The 18,009-nt window shown below is 36.3% G+C and overlaps 1 protein-coding gene across 17 annotated transcripts in view; it reads left to right on the top strand.

The window, feature by feature from the left end:
• Positions 1-18,009, top strand: part of CDC42BPA (CDC42 binding protein kinase alpha) — a 202,429-nt gene that overhangs the window by 132,162 nt on the left and 52,258 nt on the right. For 9 of the 17 annotated variants that reach the window (XM_078383006.1, XM_078383008.1, XM_072991076.2 and 6 more), the window contains exons 16-21: positions 4,720-4,825; positions 5,363-5,487; positions 9,318-9,423; positions 10,503-10,651; positions 11,107-11,198; positions 13,465-13,541. In XM_078383006.1, the coding sequence (XP_078239132.1) occupies positions 4,720-4,825; positions 5,363-5,487; positions 9,318-9,423; positions 10,503-10,651; positions 11,107-11,198; positions 13,465-13,541 (655 nt within the window). Of the gene's footprint in view, positions 1-4,719; positions 4,826-5,362; positions 5,488-9,317; positions 9,424-10,502; positions 10,652-11,106; positions 11,199-13,464; positions 13,542-14,960; positions 15,009-18,009 lie in introns of all 17 variants that reach the window. The other 8 variants (XR_013540370.1, XM_072991030.2, XM_078383004.1 and 5 more) reach the window with 1 other exon arrangement.

The following is an 18,009-nucleotide window of genomic DNA, read 5'->3' as shown; positions in this document are numbered from 1 at the left end:
AATAGTCTGGAAATACACAGGGCAAAATTACTAAAAAGGATTATTGTGAAAAATAGGAAGCCAAACAATCTGCAGTAGATGGCCTTTATAAAGAGACCAAGATATAAAGAGCAAGATAAGCTCTGTGATCACAGTGCTGTGGATCTGATTACATCTTTCCACTTATGAAACACCTTCCATCAGTGGAACTGGGAGGGAAATGATTTTGACTCCCCGTACGCCCTGAGAATCTGCTCTGGAGGACTGTTGTATAGACATTGAATGATGTGAATGATTTCAAAGATTATTACTCTATTTTGAAGTAGCAAGAGAGCACTATTTCTGTTCTTCTGTTCTAAAACTGGTTTTTTAAAAGGGTGATGGCATCTCATAAAGACATCTAAAATTAGAAAATCTTCTTATGGTGTAATATGAACCCAGGATATAAATGGGAATATAATGTAGAATACAGACGAGAGTATTTCCATTGAGTTTTATGACACTTAAGAGTCTGGTCTCTGCATGTTTACTCAGAAGTTAGTTTCACTAAGGTCAAGCACGACTCCCAAGTAAATGTGCACAGTATTGTAGCCTCAAATGAATTCACATGTTCTGCAGTTTCTGCTTTTTTTAAATTTTGAGCTAATTAGTAGTGAACTGTGCAGATGAGTAGTGTTTGATGAAGAAAAGGGCTTGAAAGAACACAAACATGACTCTACTGTATCCTTAAAGTGTTTGTTTGCTTAATTTAAGTGTCACTTATTTCCTGACCTTGCATTTAGAACTACCAAACTAACTTACGGTAATTCCTGGTTTTTCTATGTGCATCATATTAGTTTTAGTTCTTTTATGAGGATAATATCTGTGGAAGACCCAGTTGTGGCTTTCAGCACATCAGATCTCTAAGACTGCCACCAAATTGATTAACTTAAAGTGTCACATCATATTTACCCATTGTCCCGTTCTGAACTGCAAATACATATTAAAAGCTACTTCTAGATAAGCTGTGAATGAAAAAAAAGCAATATTAGAAGGAGTAAAGATAGTAAATGTACAGGACTTGGACAAAAATGTAATCCAATGCATAATTAAAAATGTCTCAATCTGTTGTCTGAGAAGTTAGCCTTAAATCCATATCTCCCACATAGCTGACGTTCCCCTGACAGTTAATGCTTTTTTTAATCTTTTTTGGCTTTTCCCCAGATTGTTCATCATATGCATGGAATCCGTTAGTTGGGGAGAGGGAAGTGTGGTGTTGGATTACAGAATTAGAGGTTAAACAGCAGTGATTAATATGTGGCACTGTTAAAATAAGGAGTTATGTTTCAAATGATATCTAGCAGCTTACAGATTCAAAGTTGAGACTGATACTGCTTTTTCTGTATTTTGAAGTCTGATTGAAAAAGTAAATGAATTTCAAATTAGAAATAAGGAATTCATAACAGAAATGCCCTTCCTAAGTTTCACTATAGCTGCCCAGTAGTGTCTGATAAACATTTCTGGACAATGTTAGAGAACTGTTATGAATACCTCACTAAATTCTATCCCAGATACATTGTGCAGACATACTGTATTTTTTGCACCATAAGACTCACTTTTTTCCCACAAAACAGGGGGGTGGAAAGTCTGTGCATCTTATGGAGCGAAGAAAACAGATTATATTTTCCTGTTTTCTTCTCCTAAAAAATCGGTGCGTCTTATGGAAAGGTGCGTCTTATGGAGCGAAAAATACGGGTAATTAAGGAGATTTCTTTACTGCAGTTAAAAGACTAGGAGCAGACTGTAGGACTGAGCACTCTGTCTCCCTGACCACCTTTCCCAAGTGCCCTCAGCTCTGCTTAAATGTTATATCAGCAGTTGAAGCTACCACACTTAAAGCTAGTAGCATGGATCAACAATTTTTAAAAAGATACCTATTCAAAGCACTGTTTTCAGTAACCTCCAATCAGTGTCCCTGGGTAATTCAGATTGTTAAAAATGGGGCCTGCCATCTATGAAAGCCCACTTAGTCATTAATTGACCAGAATCCTATTCATGCAGCTTCACACTTGTAAGGCTGATGATGTCATCAGTCAAAGACTTTAATTAAAGGTTTTCTATTCCTACCCCCACCTCAGGTTCTAAGTCTCCTTAGGGATTCCTTTTGCCCTGGGGAAGCATTTGGGATCTTCAGGATGGGGGGTGCTTTAATGCCACAAAACTGGTCATCACTCTCCCATATGTGCTCTGTTTTGTTTTGGTTCTTTGATCACACTTGTAGCAAATAGTGCAAGGAGACCTTCCAGTCATCTTTTCTAAATTCTTCTCTCTGACTGACACAGCCCAGTTCTTCTGCTTTTAAAGTGCACTGCAGGACTGGCATGATTATTCACAGGCATGAATGGCTCCCTCTCCTCCATTCCAAAGACCCCAAAGGTTTCCATTATTTGAAAGGATTCCCTGGGGGAGCATTGGAATCTGGGGGTTGGAGAGAAAATAGAAAACTTTTAATTACAGAGTAAATCCCTGGCTGATGACATCATTAATCTTACACATAATGTACATGGCTGCAGGAATAGGATTCTTGCCATTGTGTTCTATATAAATCTCTGTTGTTTGAGGATTCCCCTCCCCCATATGTTCCATTCTCACATATTAAGCAGTCATTGTGTGCAAAATCTGTTCAACACATTTTATGGCTTTTCCCTTGAGATGTAGAAATTCAACTTGTGGAACAATAGAGCTGTTATATTAAAAAACGAATGCTAGAAAAACATAGAAATGCTAGAGGTCTCCTTGAATGTTTGGATCCTGATGCACATGAACAGAATGTGGTGGATGGAGCAGAGCTCTTCCATCCTGTGTAACAAGCTTCATCCTTCTGCAGTCCTCCATGTCTCCTTTCTATGTCATTCAAAAGAGTCCCTCAGTCCTCTTCAGAAACTTTCCAGGAGATATAGCAAGAAAAGAGGACAATAGTCAAACCCTTGTGCTGATGTTCATCCCCAAAGTAGGGAGTGTTTCCCAAAATGCTACAGGGGTATCTTTTTGCTCTCTCATTCTTTCTCTCCAGCATGCAACTATGCATCTGGCGGGTACAGTACTGTTAGGAAAAAACTTTGAAGTGTCATGGAAAAATGAGCTCAGTGCCAGTTGTGAAATTTTCAAAGCTGTTGTCTATATGTTTGTCCATGATGTTGCTGAGTAGAATTTACACAGCTCAGGTTATAGCAGGTTATTTCTGGTAAATTGGCATATGCATTATTCAGATGCTAGATTTTGTTATCATTATGCTCATTTTATTAATCTAATAGGAATCTTCAGGCATAGGAGCTTTGCAGATCCTGGGACCATATATGGCAGCACCTCTTTTATACTGGCTGGGCTTCAGAACTGCAGAGGGTTATAAAAACGAATAAGCATATTGAATTAGAAACCTTATCCTGAACTTTAAATGTTCCAGATTTGTGGAAATTCTTTCAGAGCAATAAAGTAGAAATGACTGCCATACAGAGAACTCTAGGTTTGGTTGTTGTGGTTTTTTTTGGGCTTTTTGGAAGTGTTCTGAAGGTTGTTCTTCCTGACATTTTGCCAGTCTCTGTAGCCGGCATCTTCAGAGGACTGGAGCAGGAACTCTGTCCATGCTCTGTTGGTGTTTGTTGGATAGTATTTATAGCTGTGGGAACAGCTTTTGTCTTTTTTTCAGGAGATAGGGTGATCAGCATGTTTTTGTTTTGATGAGGGGGGAGAGGGAGAGATTATCTGTCACAGTGATTGATGGGTGTCGTTAGCTGGTCTTTTTTGTGCAATGATCTCTGGCCCTTGTGGCTGGGTAAGAGTTTGTTGACCTTTTGCAGGTTGTATTTTTCAGAATGGTGCGCCAGGCCGGGTTTAGTTTCAGGCCTTCTTCTTTCCTGTTGAAGTTTTGTGTATGGATTTCAATGGCTTCCCTGTGCAGTCTAACATAATGATTGCTTTCTCCACCCATTGTCATGGATTGTTAACAGTCGTTAATAGTGTCTTTCTAGTGTGTGTGGTCCTAATCTTTCTGGGGATGGATGAAAGGGCAGCATGATAAATAGGAGATAGATTGTATCTGTTGTGTGAGGGATTTTCTATATGTAGAATAGAAATAGAAAATCCATCAGACACATAGAGGCAGCTTTCCTCTTCAGACTGGTTCTCTCCCCATGGACACAATAGATCTGAGGAGGATAAACTTACAGCTCTCCAGGGATGGGTACTCAAGTTGTGAGACTTGCTGTCAAGTTAGACTTACTGGTATCACACCAGTGACCCAACTCAGTTTTTTTTTTCAATTACTCAGACTTGACCTGTGACAGAGAACCCACCCACCTCTCTCTTTTTTTCTGGGGAAGACAGCTTGTTTCTAATAGAGTCTCGGACTTGGGACCAAGTTTAGGACTTGGTATCAAAGACTCAGACTTGGGATTCAGGGCCAAAGACTTAACTCTCCCCGCTTAAATTGCAACCTAACCCTTTTAAAAACAACAAAATATGTCTTTGGAGTCTTATAATCCTACATTTTAAAGTTTAATTTTATAATGCTAATGTAAAGCACACTGTTTCATCACATTATCTGAGGCTAAGCAGATAATCATGTCATTCCAGTTCCAATGGACTTGTATATGTACTGTATGTATTACTGGCAGTCATTAATATTCTGCAAATTTTTTTGCAACACATACATACTGTTTACATGTATACGAGCAATTGATTACATTTAATATTTTACTTTAGCCAAACTGAAAGGGAGGAATTTGAAACAGAGTTCAAGCAGAAGTATGAAAGAGAGAAGATTCTACTGACAGAAGAGAACAAAAAGCTTTCCAGTGAACTTGATAAGGTGAGTGTACAAGAGTCCTATTCTAAAATGATCACTGCACAGGAATGCACTTTGGGAAAAGAATAATATTTTTTTTCTACAAGAAAGTGATAATTGGGCTAAATGGTCAAAATTAGTAAGGAATTTGTAAGCGGGCTCCCTGTTCCCATTTGTTTTTTTTTTAATCATGTTTATGGATATTGCATCCAATGAGATAAAATAAGTAGTGGACTAGGGTATTAATGTAAATTGGAATAAAAATAAGTAGTTTAATTGATGACACAGTGATAGTGACAATTTAATATATCCTCCATCTTTTCATCCCAACATAATTTGCTTTTACAAAAATTAACCGGTTGAAAATAAATAATAAAACAAAAATATAACACAAAGGAAGCTTGTTGTCTAAAATCTGTACGTACATATAGAGCATGTGTGATTGCTACCACCCTCCTTGTAAAAAAATTCCATTCTAAAAGTACATGATAAATATAATTTGGCTACCAGGTCATACTCATGCCAATAGGAAGACTAATTCTGTCTTTAAAATGTCTTTAGCTTACAGCTATGTATGAAAGATTAAGTATGAATAACCGGCAACTGGAAGAAGAGATGAGAGATCTTGCTGACAAAAAGGAATCTGTGGCACACTGGGAAGCCCAAATCACCGAGATCATCCAGTGGTGAGTATCTTCCATCTGAACACTGTCTCCCAAAGAACAAGGTGTATTCATTTCTGATACAGGAGAGGCAATTGCTCAGTCTCCAGATACAATTTCAAGCTTTCGTACCATCATGGGGTGTGGGTTTTTTTTGGGGGGGGGGTCAAATAGAAATAAAAGAAATAACATTTCATTTTTAATTTTCATTATCTTAAATAACTTACATTTATCTGTTTGATATTTAACAATTACTGAGAGATAATCTTTGATTTTGTGCTCTGAATTCAGGATTCCAAATAAATACAGACTATCTTGATTTGGCCCTCTAACCTGGAAGTTGTGGCACAGAATGCAAAAAGACTTTCTGATAATCTTTTCTAAACTCTCTCTCAGACTTACATAGTTCTTCTCCTTTTAAAGTGCTTGGATAGAAAACTACTGGTGTAAGTTTAAACTGCAAGTTAAACAATATATATTTTTGTATTTAATTTATATTTCCTTTCCCCCCATTCTTGCATCATTTGTAAAATGTGACTTCTGCAAAACAACAACACCTCTATATGTATCTAAATGTTTCTACCGATCAGTTACATTATTTCAAACTAGAGTCTTATAACAGTCTCATTTTAAAAATGTTTTTATCCACTTTATCTGCTTTCATAGGAGTTGTATAATTTAATTTTTGCACTAAAGTAAAGATAGTCTTTTTAAGGAAGCCTTGCGAACTAGACTGCGTTTGCATATTCAGTATAATTTTACTGCCCATATTTAGACATTGTTTTGGCTTTTGAACATGGTTGTTCAATATGAGCTGGGCTCTGAAACCCTGGATGTAGTCCAAGATTGTAGCTACATTTATAAAATGACATAATTCAAACCCAAGGATCATAATCCATTTTCACTGAAAGTCTAGTTTTTAAAGATGCAACACATAAAGAATCACAACAATGTCATGGGTTTTTTCCAAATATTTAATTATTTAATTAATTCAGTTTTTACCTTGCCCATCTGGTGATCAGGCCATTACTCCAGGGAGCTTACAATAAAAGCTTTCACAACACAAACCAATATTCAATAATAAACAACAACCAAGACAATTAAACAAAAAAAAGCAGGCAAACTCTACCATGGAGGAATAAACCCCAAAGCCGTAAACAAGTATATTGTTAAGGTATATCCTGCAGTTTGCACACCTTGATTACAAAAAGAGCCTGGATAAAAAAACAAAACAAAAACAGGTCTCTGATTTGGGCAACACTGAGAACATAAAATCAACCTCCTAAAAGTGGCAGTCATTTGAGCACTGATGAGAAAAGGTGAGTTGTTTCCCTTCACATACTTCTTATAGACTAAAGAATGCATTTGCAAATTTTCTTAGCGATTTAAAAGAAACAACAATGAATTAAACAACATAGAATAATGTATTGGGTCCTATAATGCCATTGAGTTCTATGTCATGCTCAATACAGGAATCCATATCGGCAGATGGTTGTCCAGTTTTCTCTTGAACGCCTCCAGTGTTGGAGTGCTCATCACCTCCTAAGATAATTGGTTCCATTGCCATACTGCTCTAACAGTTAGGACGTTTTTCCTGATACTCAACCAAAATCTGACTTCCTATAACTTGAGCCCATTATTACATGTCCTGCACTCTGGGAAGATCGAGACCAGAGCCCATCCCTCTTCTAAAGGACAAATGTTCAAGTATTTGAAAGGCTAAACATGCTGAATTCTTTCAGTCTTTTCTTACAGGGCTTGGTTTCTAATCCCCCTGATCATCCTTGTTACCCTCCTATGAACCTGTTCCAGTTTGCTGGCATCCTTCTTAAAGTGTGGTGTCTGGAACCGGACACAGTACTCAAGATGAGGCCTAACCGGTGCCAAATTAGTACTTAATATTACTGCCTAAATATAGCATTTCCCTTTTTTGCAGCCACATCACACTGTTAGCTCATATTTAGCTTGTGATTAACAAAAATCCCAAGATCCTTCTCTCTATCAGTGTTATGCTTATCCCTGTTAAATTTCATTCTGTTGTTTTCAGCGCAGTACCTGAAGAAAGCTTTTTTGTTGCTTCTAGTGTCTCTTGTTAACTTCAGCTCATTCTTAGCTTCTGCTTTCATTTTGTGCTTTCAGGTCCTCTCTGAGCTTTTTGTGAAGCTGCATTGGTCTTTTTTTGCTATATTCTGCTTTTTTGTTGTTGTTGGAATTGTTTGTTGCTCTGCCCTTAGAATTTCCTTTTTTTAGAAACTCCCGCCCATCTTGGATTCCTTTTCCTGTTAAGCTCTTCTGCCATGAGACCATACCTGTCATTATTCTGTGTTTTTTAAAACTGGCTTTCTGAAAATCCAGCATATACAATGTGGCTACACTTTGCTTTTGTTTCCTTTGAAATCAGATCAAGAATTCAAGATGATCAAGGTCACTTTTCCCCAGAGTTCCTCTTACTGCCACGTTTCTCACCAAGTCATCTCAATTAGTAGGATCAAGTCTAGGATAGCTACTCCTCTAGTTGCTCCCTGCACTTTTTGTAGGAGAAATTCATCAGCCACACAAGCCATACATTTTTTGGCAGAATTTGTCTCCCAACAGATATCAGGATAATTGATACCATTATTATTACATCATATCTCTTTGTAATTCTTGCAGTTTGGTTTTCAAAGGTTTCATCCACATCTTCTTCATTAGGCACTTGGTAGTAGGCTCCGTCTACCATGTTATGTTTGGTTTTCATTCCAGTTATATGAGTCCATATGCTCTTGATGGGACAACCAAGCTCATCCTCCTGTATTTCTATGCATTTTTGACATACAGTACTACTTCACCTCCCTTTCTATTCTTTCTGTTCTATTTTTCTGTTTACTTTATAGTAGTAAACAGGAAAGTAGTATATTACTTCAATTGCTCTATGCTAGTCATGAAAGTTTCAGTTATCCCTATGAAGTCATATTTTCACTTCTGAACTAAGATTTCCAGTTCTTCTGAGTGTATAAGTTTATACTATTATTTAAGGAAAAGCATATCTCTATTTGTTGGCAGTTGGGAATGTCACAAAGGGCATGTTTACTTTTCTCTGTCTATAACAATGAGTGTTATTTTTATTAGCGGAATAAAACTAATTAATTTGGATGAGAAAATCAAAATAAATGAAGGAAAATGGCAAAGGATATCAGAATACTAGAGTGGATGTATACTGAAATTGTCAAAGAAATGTTTTTACTTGCAGTTTTTATTCACCTGTATATGACAGGATGTCTTTGGGCTCTTTTACACATTAATAATTGAACTTTGCTTTCCTCTCCTTGAATTTCTTCTCCAGTTCTGGTCCCTGCTTTTGTCTGTTCAGTTATTCAACACTTGAATGGTTTGTGGAAACTGCAGTGTGTATGCTTCCTGGGGGTGGGGATCTGTTTATCCACTATAATTCAATAAAAGAAATAAAATGTCATCATCTGATTTTACTATTGTAAATGAGCTAAGAAATGATTATGTTACATTATGCTGAAAGGAAACTATTCTCTGTTTACACAGATTAATTTAAATGTGATTAAATTAATCCTTACCGATTTCATTGAGTCTACTCTTAAGTATGACAAAATCTTGATGCTGTCCATAAGACTTCTCCATGAGAAAATGTGTAGGTGGGGCAGATTCATAACCATTTTTTGAAAATAAAACTGGTAAATTCCTTGTTAATAGTTTACAACATGGTTAGTTTTTGTATAAATTTTAATTTTCATTCTGTGAAACTCATTTTTTTCTTTTTCATTCTTCATCACTCTTAATTTGACCAAAAAGCCATACCCTCTATTTTTACCAAATTTTTGTCTCTTCTTTCATTGCTTGTCTAGGGTGAGTGATGAGAAGGATGCACGGGGTTATCTCCAAGCCTTAGCCTCCAAAATGACTGAAGAGCTAGAGGCCCTAAGGAACTCCAGTCTGGGCGCAAGAGCAACAGTAAGCTTCATCACTAAGCGTGTTACTGGGATTTCCTCTGCTATCAAACACATATCCCTGACTTACCTCAACTGATGTGCTGGTTTATGCACTTATATACAGTATTTAAGTTCTGAACAGTGTTGACTCTATTACCCACCCAATGACATACAAATACCTGCAAATGCTGTATTTAGTGTCCTGTGAATGACCTAAGCAGCTATAGGATGGCAATATTGTGAAGACATAACAATACATGAGCTTCCCGTTGGGCCATACTACACATAATAAAGAACATTCACGAATAAAACCCCTTGCCTTTTTTAAAGGTAATAATTATAGCCATGGAATAACTCCAGTTAAGCTTGAGGCCACGGTAGTGAGGATTAAATGTTTGTTTCTGCACAGTTTTCTCCAAGAAAATTACATTCTTATCCCTAAATTGTTATTTGCCCTGTGAGAGAAGACAGGTACCATACATAGTTATCTGGAAAACAACAAAATGGATAATCTGAAAAATAATCAAGTGGGAAAAAGCTAAAATGATGTCATATCATATGATTTCTCTCATAGCTACTATTATGTTAATCATAGTTTTGTTCTCTGCTGTGTCAAAGAAGCAGCTTATACACTATACCAAGAACTTTTTGTTATTTATTATGAAAGGTTTTGTTGCATTTGAGATTTTGTCAGTAAAATATTTTTGATCAAATATATTTGAGTGATAAGATTGTTTCTGTGGGACTAGGATAGAGGTAGTTTTTTTCCACAACTGCATTGAAACTTTCCCTCTGATGGATTTAAAGAAGACTTTTAAAGTGAGGAAGTTATTTTTCTTGGTTTTTTTGTAGTCACCTTTGACTCCTGAAAGTCTGCTCTTCTATAAAAGAGCACTGTGGGAAGTGATTTAGGAGGGTACAGAGGGAAGTTGCACCTTCCTCTAATGAATCCTTGTCCTCACAGACAATTGACAATAACTCTTCTCTTCATAGAAGAACAAGTGTATCCAACCCCCTGTCTAATAGGAGTTGCCAAAATTGCTATTGGGAGATATGGATAATTTATAAAGTTTTAAACAAAAATTAAATTAAATTTTTTAGGATATGCCATGGAAGATGCGCCGCTTTGCAAAATTGGACATGTCTGCAAGGTTGGAGCTACAGTCAGCTCTTGATGCTGAAATACGAGCCAAACAAGCCATTCAAGAGGAGTTAAATAAAGTTAAAGCTTGTAACATTGCAACAGAATGGTAAGATGAAGTAATTCTAATGAAAAGGGAAGTATTTTGCTATGACCCCTTATTGGAAAGGCATGATGATGCTTTGAATTATTTTCTGGAGTCAATTTGATAAATAATTAAGCAAAAGTTACATAGGTGATACTGTGAAAATTGTGAAGAAAAAGCAGTGGAAATAATCAGTGTTAGATTTTTCATGCATTCCTGCTGTTTACTGATGCTCATAAAATAGATATGTGAGCTAACCCAGATAGTAAACAGAACAATTATTAATTTGTTCTTTGAAGGTTTCTTACTAAAATTAAACTCTTCCCTCGTATTTTATTTCATGCTTTTCAGGGTAACTTGGCTGGAATGGATTGTAACTGAACAAACCATACATCTTCAGCAAATAATGTTTCAGAACATTATCATGTCAGATAATCTTTACTAATTGAATCCCTCTCTGTTTTTTTGTTTGTGAAAAGCAAACTACAGGAAGCTGAGAAAAAGAACTCTGAGCTGTTATCAGAAATTGAGAGACTGAAAAAAGAGACAGAAGAACTCCAGTCAGAAAAGGGTATGACAATTGGTTTCCAAGTAAACAAAGCATAATATACTTCACAGTGTTGTGTGCATCTTACCAAATAAGAGTGTTTTATTGTAGTGTGCTGACTGAATATGGATAATAAAGTGTTGCCACAGCTCTTGCCTGATAAGATGTACTCATTGCAGTTATAAAACTACAAGAGCAGATATTTACTGTGTTCTCTTTGTACACTTGAAACTCACATGGTATTTCTCACAAATCGCATCGTTTTCTTTGAAATCTGTAAATATACAGATGTTACTCATTTACAACGTATGATAGAACATAGAAGTTCCTAAATTGCAATACTGTTCATCAGACGGATGTTGGCAGACGATGATGACTAGTTATGGATCAGACACATATATTTATTTCTCTTATTTATAAACTGCTTTCTCTTGATAAGGAGACTCAAGGTGGCTCACAGTATTAAAAGAATAAAGTTAAAAACACAATAACTTGAGGGTGTATTGCATGAAGTCAATTAAAATGGGCTGGGTCTTTTGATGTTTGATTGTTGTACGCTGGGAACCATTTACTTGAGTATTCTTATGAAATTGAAAGGTTCTCTTGTGAAGTAAAGGTCTTGTAGATTGCCACTGTAATACTTTAATTTACAAATAGTTTGATGCCTCAACAAATGCACCACTCCATACTGCTATGCTATAAAACTGTTCTGGACTAGAAGAATTTTTCCATTCTGTCCACTGCTTTCACCAGCAAAGGAGAACACTTGAATTAATTTGTTGGTACATTAAAGTGTTGTTTTCTTCCTCGTGGTGAAAGAGCAGTTTCTTCTGTTTTAATTCTGGGGGTTGGACATTTTAAGGGGATATTCCCTCAGTTAGGTGACCTGGAGATTTCCTTTTCTCCAGTTCTCCCTAGCCTTCTTCTCTTTGGAACTGGTTTTGCTGACACTGCATTTTATGTTAAAAGTTGCTTTATGATAAAGGTACTATCTTAGCTTATTCATATTTATTCTTGGAAAGAGGGATCCAGGCTTGCTCAGGATATTTCAGTGGGTCTGGGTTGGCTGCTTAGTATACAGAGCTCTGTCCTCGGAGATAGGAGAACAGCTAAATGCCACTGCCATGCTGTAATGTCTGCCACCTGAAACAATTGCCTAACTGCCACATAGTAGGACTGGTTGTAGAAAAGGAAATCACTTCTCTAGTCCTTTTCCTGTTTGTAGAAGAAAGCTAGTCCTACCTTAGCCGTAGAAAGATTGGTGTGGATCTAGTTGTTTACTTTCTCTGGAGCCTGTTCCTTCTGCCAAAACAGTGACCTTCCCTGTTCTCTGCAGGCCCCCAGCCCATTTCTGCATGGTCTTCTTTTCATTGTTTCTTAGTCATTATTTCCCCAAAACAAACTTCATGGTAAAGCCAGTTACCATGGTAAGTCTGTGTTACATCTAACAAGTCTTTCTTGGTGTTTTCTCTGTAATCATGTATAAAAGAAGATTCTATTTTTATATCAATGTAACACTTAAAATATTTTAGACAATATATTATGCGTGGTGAACATCTAACTTACCTAAAGTGCTTTCTTTAGATTATCTTTGTTACAGTTCTAAAAGTATGCATTTATTCTACAATTCAAGAAAAGAAGTCAGGCTCATAAAGGAGGCAGGGAAGGGTTTTTTCTTTCTCCTCTACTCCCAATACTTCCCTTGTTTGAGGGGGAAATTTTCTCCTTCAAACACTCTGGAAGTTCATAGTTCAGATAACTATTAGCCCTGCTTCAAGGCCAGTTTGTTTTTTCTTTCATTCCTTGAGACTGAGAATCTTCATCCTTTCTAGAGGGCGGGACCCTGATTCAGTGACAGAGGAATGATTTGCATGGCTCTAGTTCACTTGCTGGCATCTCCATAACTATATTGATCAATACAAGATATTGGGAAAGGTCTGTTTCTGAAATCCTAGGAAGACACTGCCAGCCAAAATAAGGAATGCTGGTCTCAATCAAGAACACATCCAATTTACAGTAGTATGAGATTGTGAAGGTTAGTTGTATTTTTCAGATGTCTTTCTTAGTGAGCATTATTCCCTTCTTCAGAGAGTGCTGATTAGGAAGCAGTAGCTACATATGTAGGAGTGCTAATTCTCTTCCCCTCCTTTGCAATTTCTGTTTCATTTTCCTGGGTTGGAGATTATTATTATATATTTTGGCACTGTGGTGATGATTATAAGGAGCAACCCATCCATAAGGACTTGGGCAACCATTTTCTGTAGGTTTAAAACTTGCTGCTGTTTTCTAGGTGTAAAGCACCAAGATTCACAGAATTCTTTCTTGGCATTTTTGAATGCTCCTACCTCTGCTCTGGATCAATTTGAAGTGAGTACACAGGATGACTTATGATTTTTGTATATTTTCATTGACATCCATATTTACTTTGTGGTTACTACTCCTTTAAGATAGAAATGAAAGTTAAGTTACTCATATCTGCACAACCTTGGATTACAAGTTTTGTATGCATCAGTCTAAGGTTTACTTCAAACATATAATAAGGTTGAACCCCAGATTGTTTTATTTATTTAGTTTTTTCTGTTATTTTCTGATCTGAAAGGAAATCCAAGAATGAATCTTAAAATAGAAGTAAAATCTATGATGTTTTTAAATATAGCATATAAATAGGATCAAATCCTAGTTTAAACATTTCTGATTGATACTGCAATCTCTAGAAAATGTAAAGCAGATTTCTTTTTTTAAAATTTAACTAAGCATAGCATAAGCTAAATGTATCTTCTGTAATGTCTATAGAACATTTTATTATTTGTTATTTTCTACACTGCCTTTCCACTTGAGACTATGTAGAACTGTTATCATAAAACATAAAACAGCACATTAAATACAAATTCAGCAACAGTGTCATAAAAATCAAATTTTCAGTAAAGATGCAATTGTAAAATTGAGGATAAGTATAAGGTAATAGACTGTGTTCAGAGAGCTTTAGGTGTGTTTTTGACATGACCGATCATGATGCACTCATCTTCAGATTGTTTGTCTAGCACTTTATAAATCAGCACACCATAAATAAGAATACCATGTTTAATGGTTTGGAAATCAAAGACTGTAAGTACTTCTAGTCTATGCTTACATAGACACATTTTGTGGGTTTTTTTTGTTGTTGTTGTTTTTTGGGGGGGGGAACATCTTACTAATATGACCTCAGCAAGGATTGGAGTTGAGAGGAAGAGAGAAATTAGGCAGACAGTCTGAGGTTAGAGATTAGATTGCATGCAAGGATGAGAAAGAATGTCAGGAAATGAAGAGAGAGGGGAGTCAGAGCCAAGGAGAAGAAAATTGAGGGAAACTTGGCTAGAAAATAATGTTGGTGTTGGTACTTCCCTACTTGTTTAGCTGCATCTCATCTTCTATGGCCATACACATTTCTATTGTTTAGCAAACAGTCCGATTACTTTGATTCTATAAACTCACCACCAGTAAATTGTGACAATATTTGTCATAAGTATCACTTCTCAAGATAAAGTTCACCTCAAAGTCTTATGTTATGGATGTAGCTTCCTTGTTGACCCTTGGGCAGTGTTTCATGTACCTGAATGCATATGTAATGAAGGTGAAATAGTAGTCAGCTAGTACAGTTATACACATTATTACTAAAAAAATCCTTTAGTTACTTAGAATCTTTCTTTACTTGATTTCTCAACAGTATGGCGGTGCTGGTTATTTTCACAAAACAGAAGTTTTCATCTATCTGTTTCTGTTTCTTTACTGCTCTATGCGTTAAAATAGGATTCCTTTTCTTCTTCATCATCCTCATTGATTGATTTTATGGATGACGTAAGTCTTTCACCTCCAAACCAGCAGATTATTCCATAGAAAACAGATTGATTTGGCAAATTCACTTAGTAATGCTTAGTAATGCAGTCATTTTAACAGTGTCATCAAGAGCATGAAAATCAGTTAGACAATTTCTGTGCTCTTGATAAGCTCATACCTTGTGTAGTTTTCAGTACTTTTTTTTAAGAGCATGAATTGAAGGTTATTGCAAGCGTTTTTCCTTTCTTTTGCTATTGGAAGGAGATGAGATGCAGGATCTTGCTTATTTATTCAGATGCTTCATACTCAGTCTGCTCTTGAATTTTAAAACTGAAATGAAGTTGCTTGGTCTGAAGTTGACCATTAAAATCCATTGCTATGATTTTGATTTTGGTTCAGAATGAATTATTTTTTCCCCTTTGATTTTAAGATGTTTCCTTTTATCTGCTCAGTCATATTTTCCTTTATGCTCATTATTTCCAAACATTTATTTCTGAATATTTTGGATTCTGGATTTTAACTACATATTGTGATAATCACAGCAGATATTTTTGTTTTTCTTTTTACATATTGGACTATTGACAAAATTATTAATCTGTTTGATATGGCACCTTCTTATCATTAGTTAAAATTGACTGCATTATTTTACACTATGTTCCTTTGTACTAGATTAATATATTAAAACATATGAGTGTTGTCTCAGAATATACACAAGTCACTCTCTTTATAATAATGTCATTCAGAAAATATCCTGTTGTTAAAGATTAATTCTAGCAACTCTGAGATGCATTGGGCAGAATCTTATTGCATAAAGTTATGCTGTCATAAACCTGATGCAGCACCAGAAATAATTGATTTAAATTAGTTGAAAAAAAATTCCCTCCCCCTTCAGGTTCTAAGGCTTCTTAGTGCTCCGTTTTGCCTTGGTGAAGTGTTGGGGAGTCTTGGGATCAGGGGAAGGAGGTTTTTAATAGTCTCCTGCAGTCCTTATTCTGCTGATAGTAATCCAGCAGCAACTTTTGAATATTGAAGCCGCCCTCACCCCCCAGCTCCCAAAAGCTTTTCTGGGGCAAAAATGAGCCTCAGGAAGCCCACAACGTTTTAAAGGGGGAGTAGGATGCTTTCAGTTAGTTTAAATTAATTATTTCCAGGTCCAGATCCAATTGACAGTGGCATAACTTCACACAACAGGATTTTGCCTATTAAATTTAGTTATACGGTAGAAAACATATTGATTACTACAGAGGAGTGTGGGAGCCCACTAAGAATGGTGAAGTAAAGAGGGTGGAGTGTATAGTCATATACTGATAAAAAAGAACTTTTATCAAGTGTGCATCAAGTTATAGTGTGAGTAGTATTGTACTTAATGCAGTTGTGTTGTTACCTTGTGGTATTAGCGAATTGTCTGAATTAACAGTTAGTGAATTGTTTGAATTAACAGGGAGAATAACACTGTCCATGCCTTCTGAATGGACTGTAAGAATGTTACACCTTCCCACCTTTACATTTAGAATTGATTTTTTATTTTTAATATCTTTCAGAGACACAGAAGAGTGTCCTTGGCTAAAATGATAGTTTAGTTCTGGATAAAGATTTAAAAAATACAAAAACTCAGTTCTGTTATTATAGTGATCATATTTTGCTCTCTATTTCTATCATTTACAGAGAGCGCTGTATGTATATCCTTCTCCTTCCTTGTGCTAATTTCAAGGACTGAGAGAATGCATGATCCATTCTTATCCAGAACTGCTGGATAGCTTAGAGGTCAATATCTGTCTGCAGAGTCAAAGGGTGGGAGTTTGATTTGCTACTTGTGCCTCCTGGACAAGGGCTGGACTTGTTGATCTAATATTATTTATAGGGTCTGGATAGTAAAAATGATTCAGTATGCTATAGGAAAATAGTTACTGGAATATGGTAATGCTTCCTCCTTATTTCAGACAACCTGCTTGCTGCAAGCAAACCACTTTCTGTGATTTCAAACAGTTCCTAAAAGGAGAATGTTCTTGTTTGACTATTCCAACATTTTGTGACTAGGTCTAGTCTGTTTCATCTGCTTTACAGAAGAAATGTCATGTATAATTTTATGTGTGTCATCAGTAGCCTTTTAAGGAATGAGAAAACTGGCCCTTGAGAACTTTTTGAGTGCAGCTTACCCAGTCCTCTACTATTAGCTTTTGGGAGTGAAATTTGAAAAACATATGGAGGGCCAAATACCCCTCATACCTGCATCAAAACAGTAGCTGATAACATACAAACCTTTCACCCAGTAAAGATGCAGTGGTTTAGTCTTTGTTTCTTTCAGGCACGTAATACCCTGTTTCCACGAAAATAAGCCCTAATGTGAAAATAACCCCTTGTATGATTTTTTCAGGATGCTCATAATATAAGCCCTACCCCAAAAAGTAAACCCCAGTTAAGTGAAACCCTGCCCTCCACCATTGTGCAGCAAACAGAAGACGGTGACATGACTGTATCTCAATAAATGTAGATTGTTGTACATGAAAATAAAATAAAACATCCCCTGAAAATAAGCCCTAATGCATTTTTGGAGCAAAAATTAATATAAGAGCCTGTCTTATTTTCGGGGAAACACAGTAGTTATTTTGTCCAAAACCAAGAAAATCTACAGCTTACTGTAATTATCCTAACAAGGAAGGATGTGAATTCCTTGGCTTAGTTTGGCGGGGGGGAGTATCTAGATTCCCAGATGCATTTAGACCTATATTTTATCTTGAACTCGAGAATGAACATTAATATGACCTGGATTGTTTTGAAATGGAGGCCTTCCATCTTTTCCACTTTAACCTGTTTTTCCTGGGTGGAAAAAAGGTCGAAGAAGGAGTGGAAAAACAGGGAAGTAATACAGTATACATGAAAGGCAATATTGTCTGGATATCCCCCTACCATGGCATTCCACCTTTATGCCAGGCAATTATATGATAAAAGCCTTATCTGGAAACAGGACTTGGGGGGGGGGACCTGTGTGTTGTTGCTTTCCAAAAAAAAAAGTTGAATGACT

This window comes from Pogona vitticeps, chromosome 1 (assembly GCF_051106095.1).
Source record: "Pogona vitticeps strain Pit_001003342236 chromosome 1, PviZW2.1, whole genome shotgun sequence".
NCBI classification, from domain to species: Eukaryota; Metazoa; Chordata; class Lepidosauria; order Squamata; family Agamidae; genus Pogona; species Pogona vitticeps.
The sequence above is the reverse complement of the archived record's forward strand: the minus strand, read 5'-3'. Positions and strand labels throughout refer to the sequence as shown.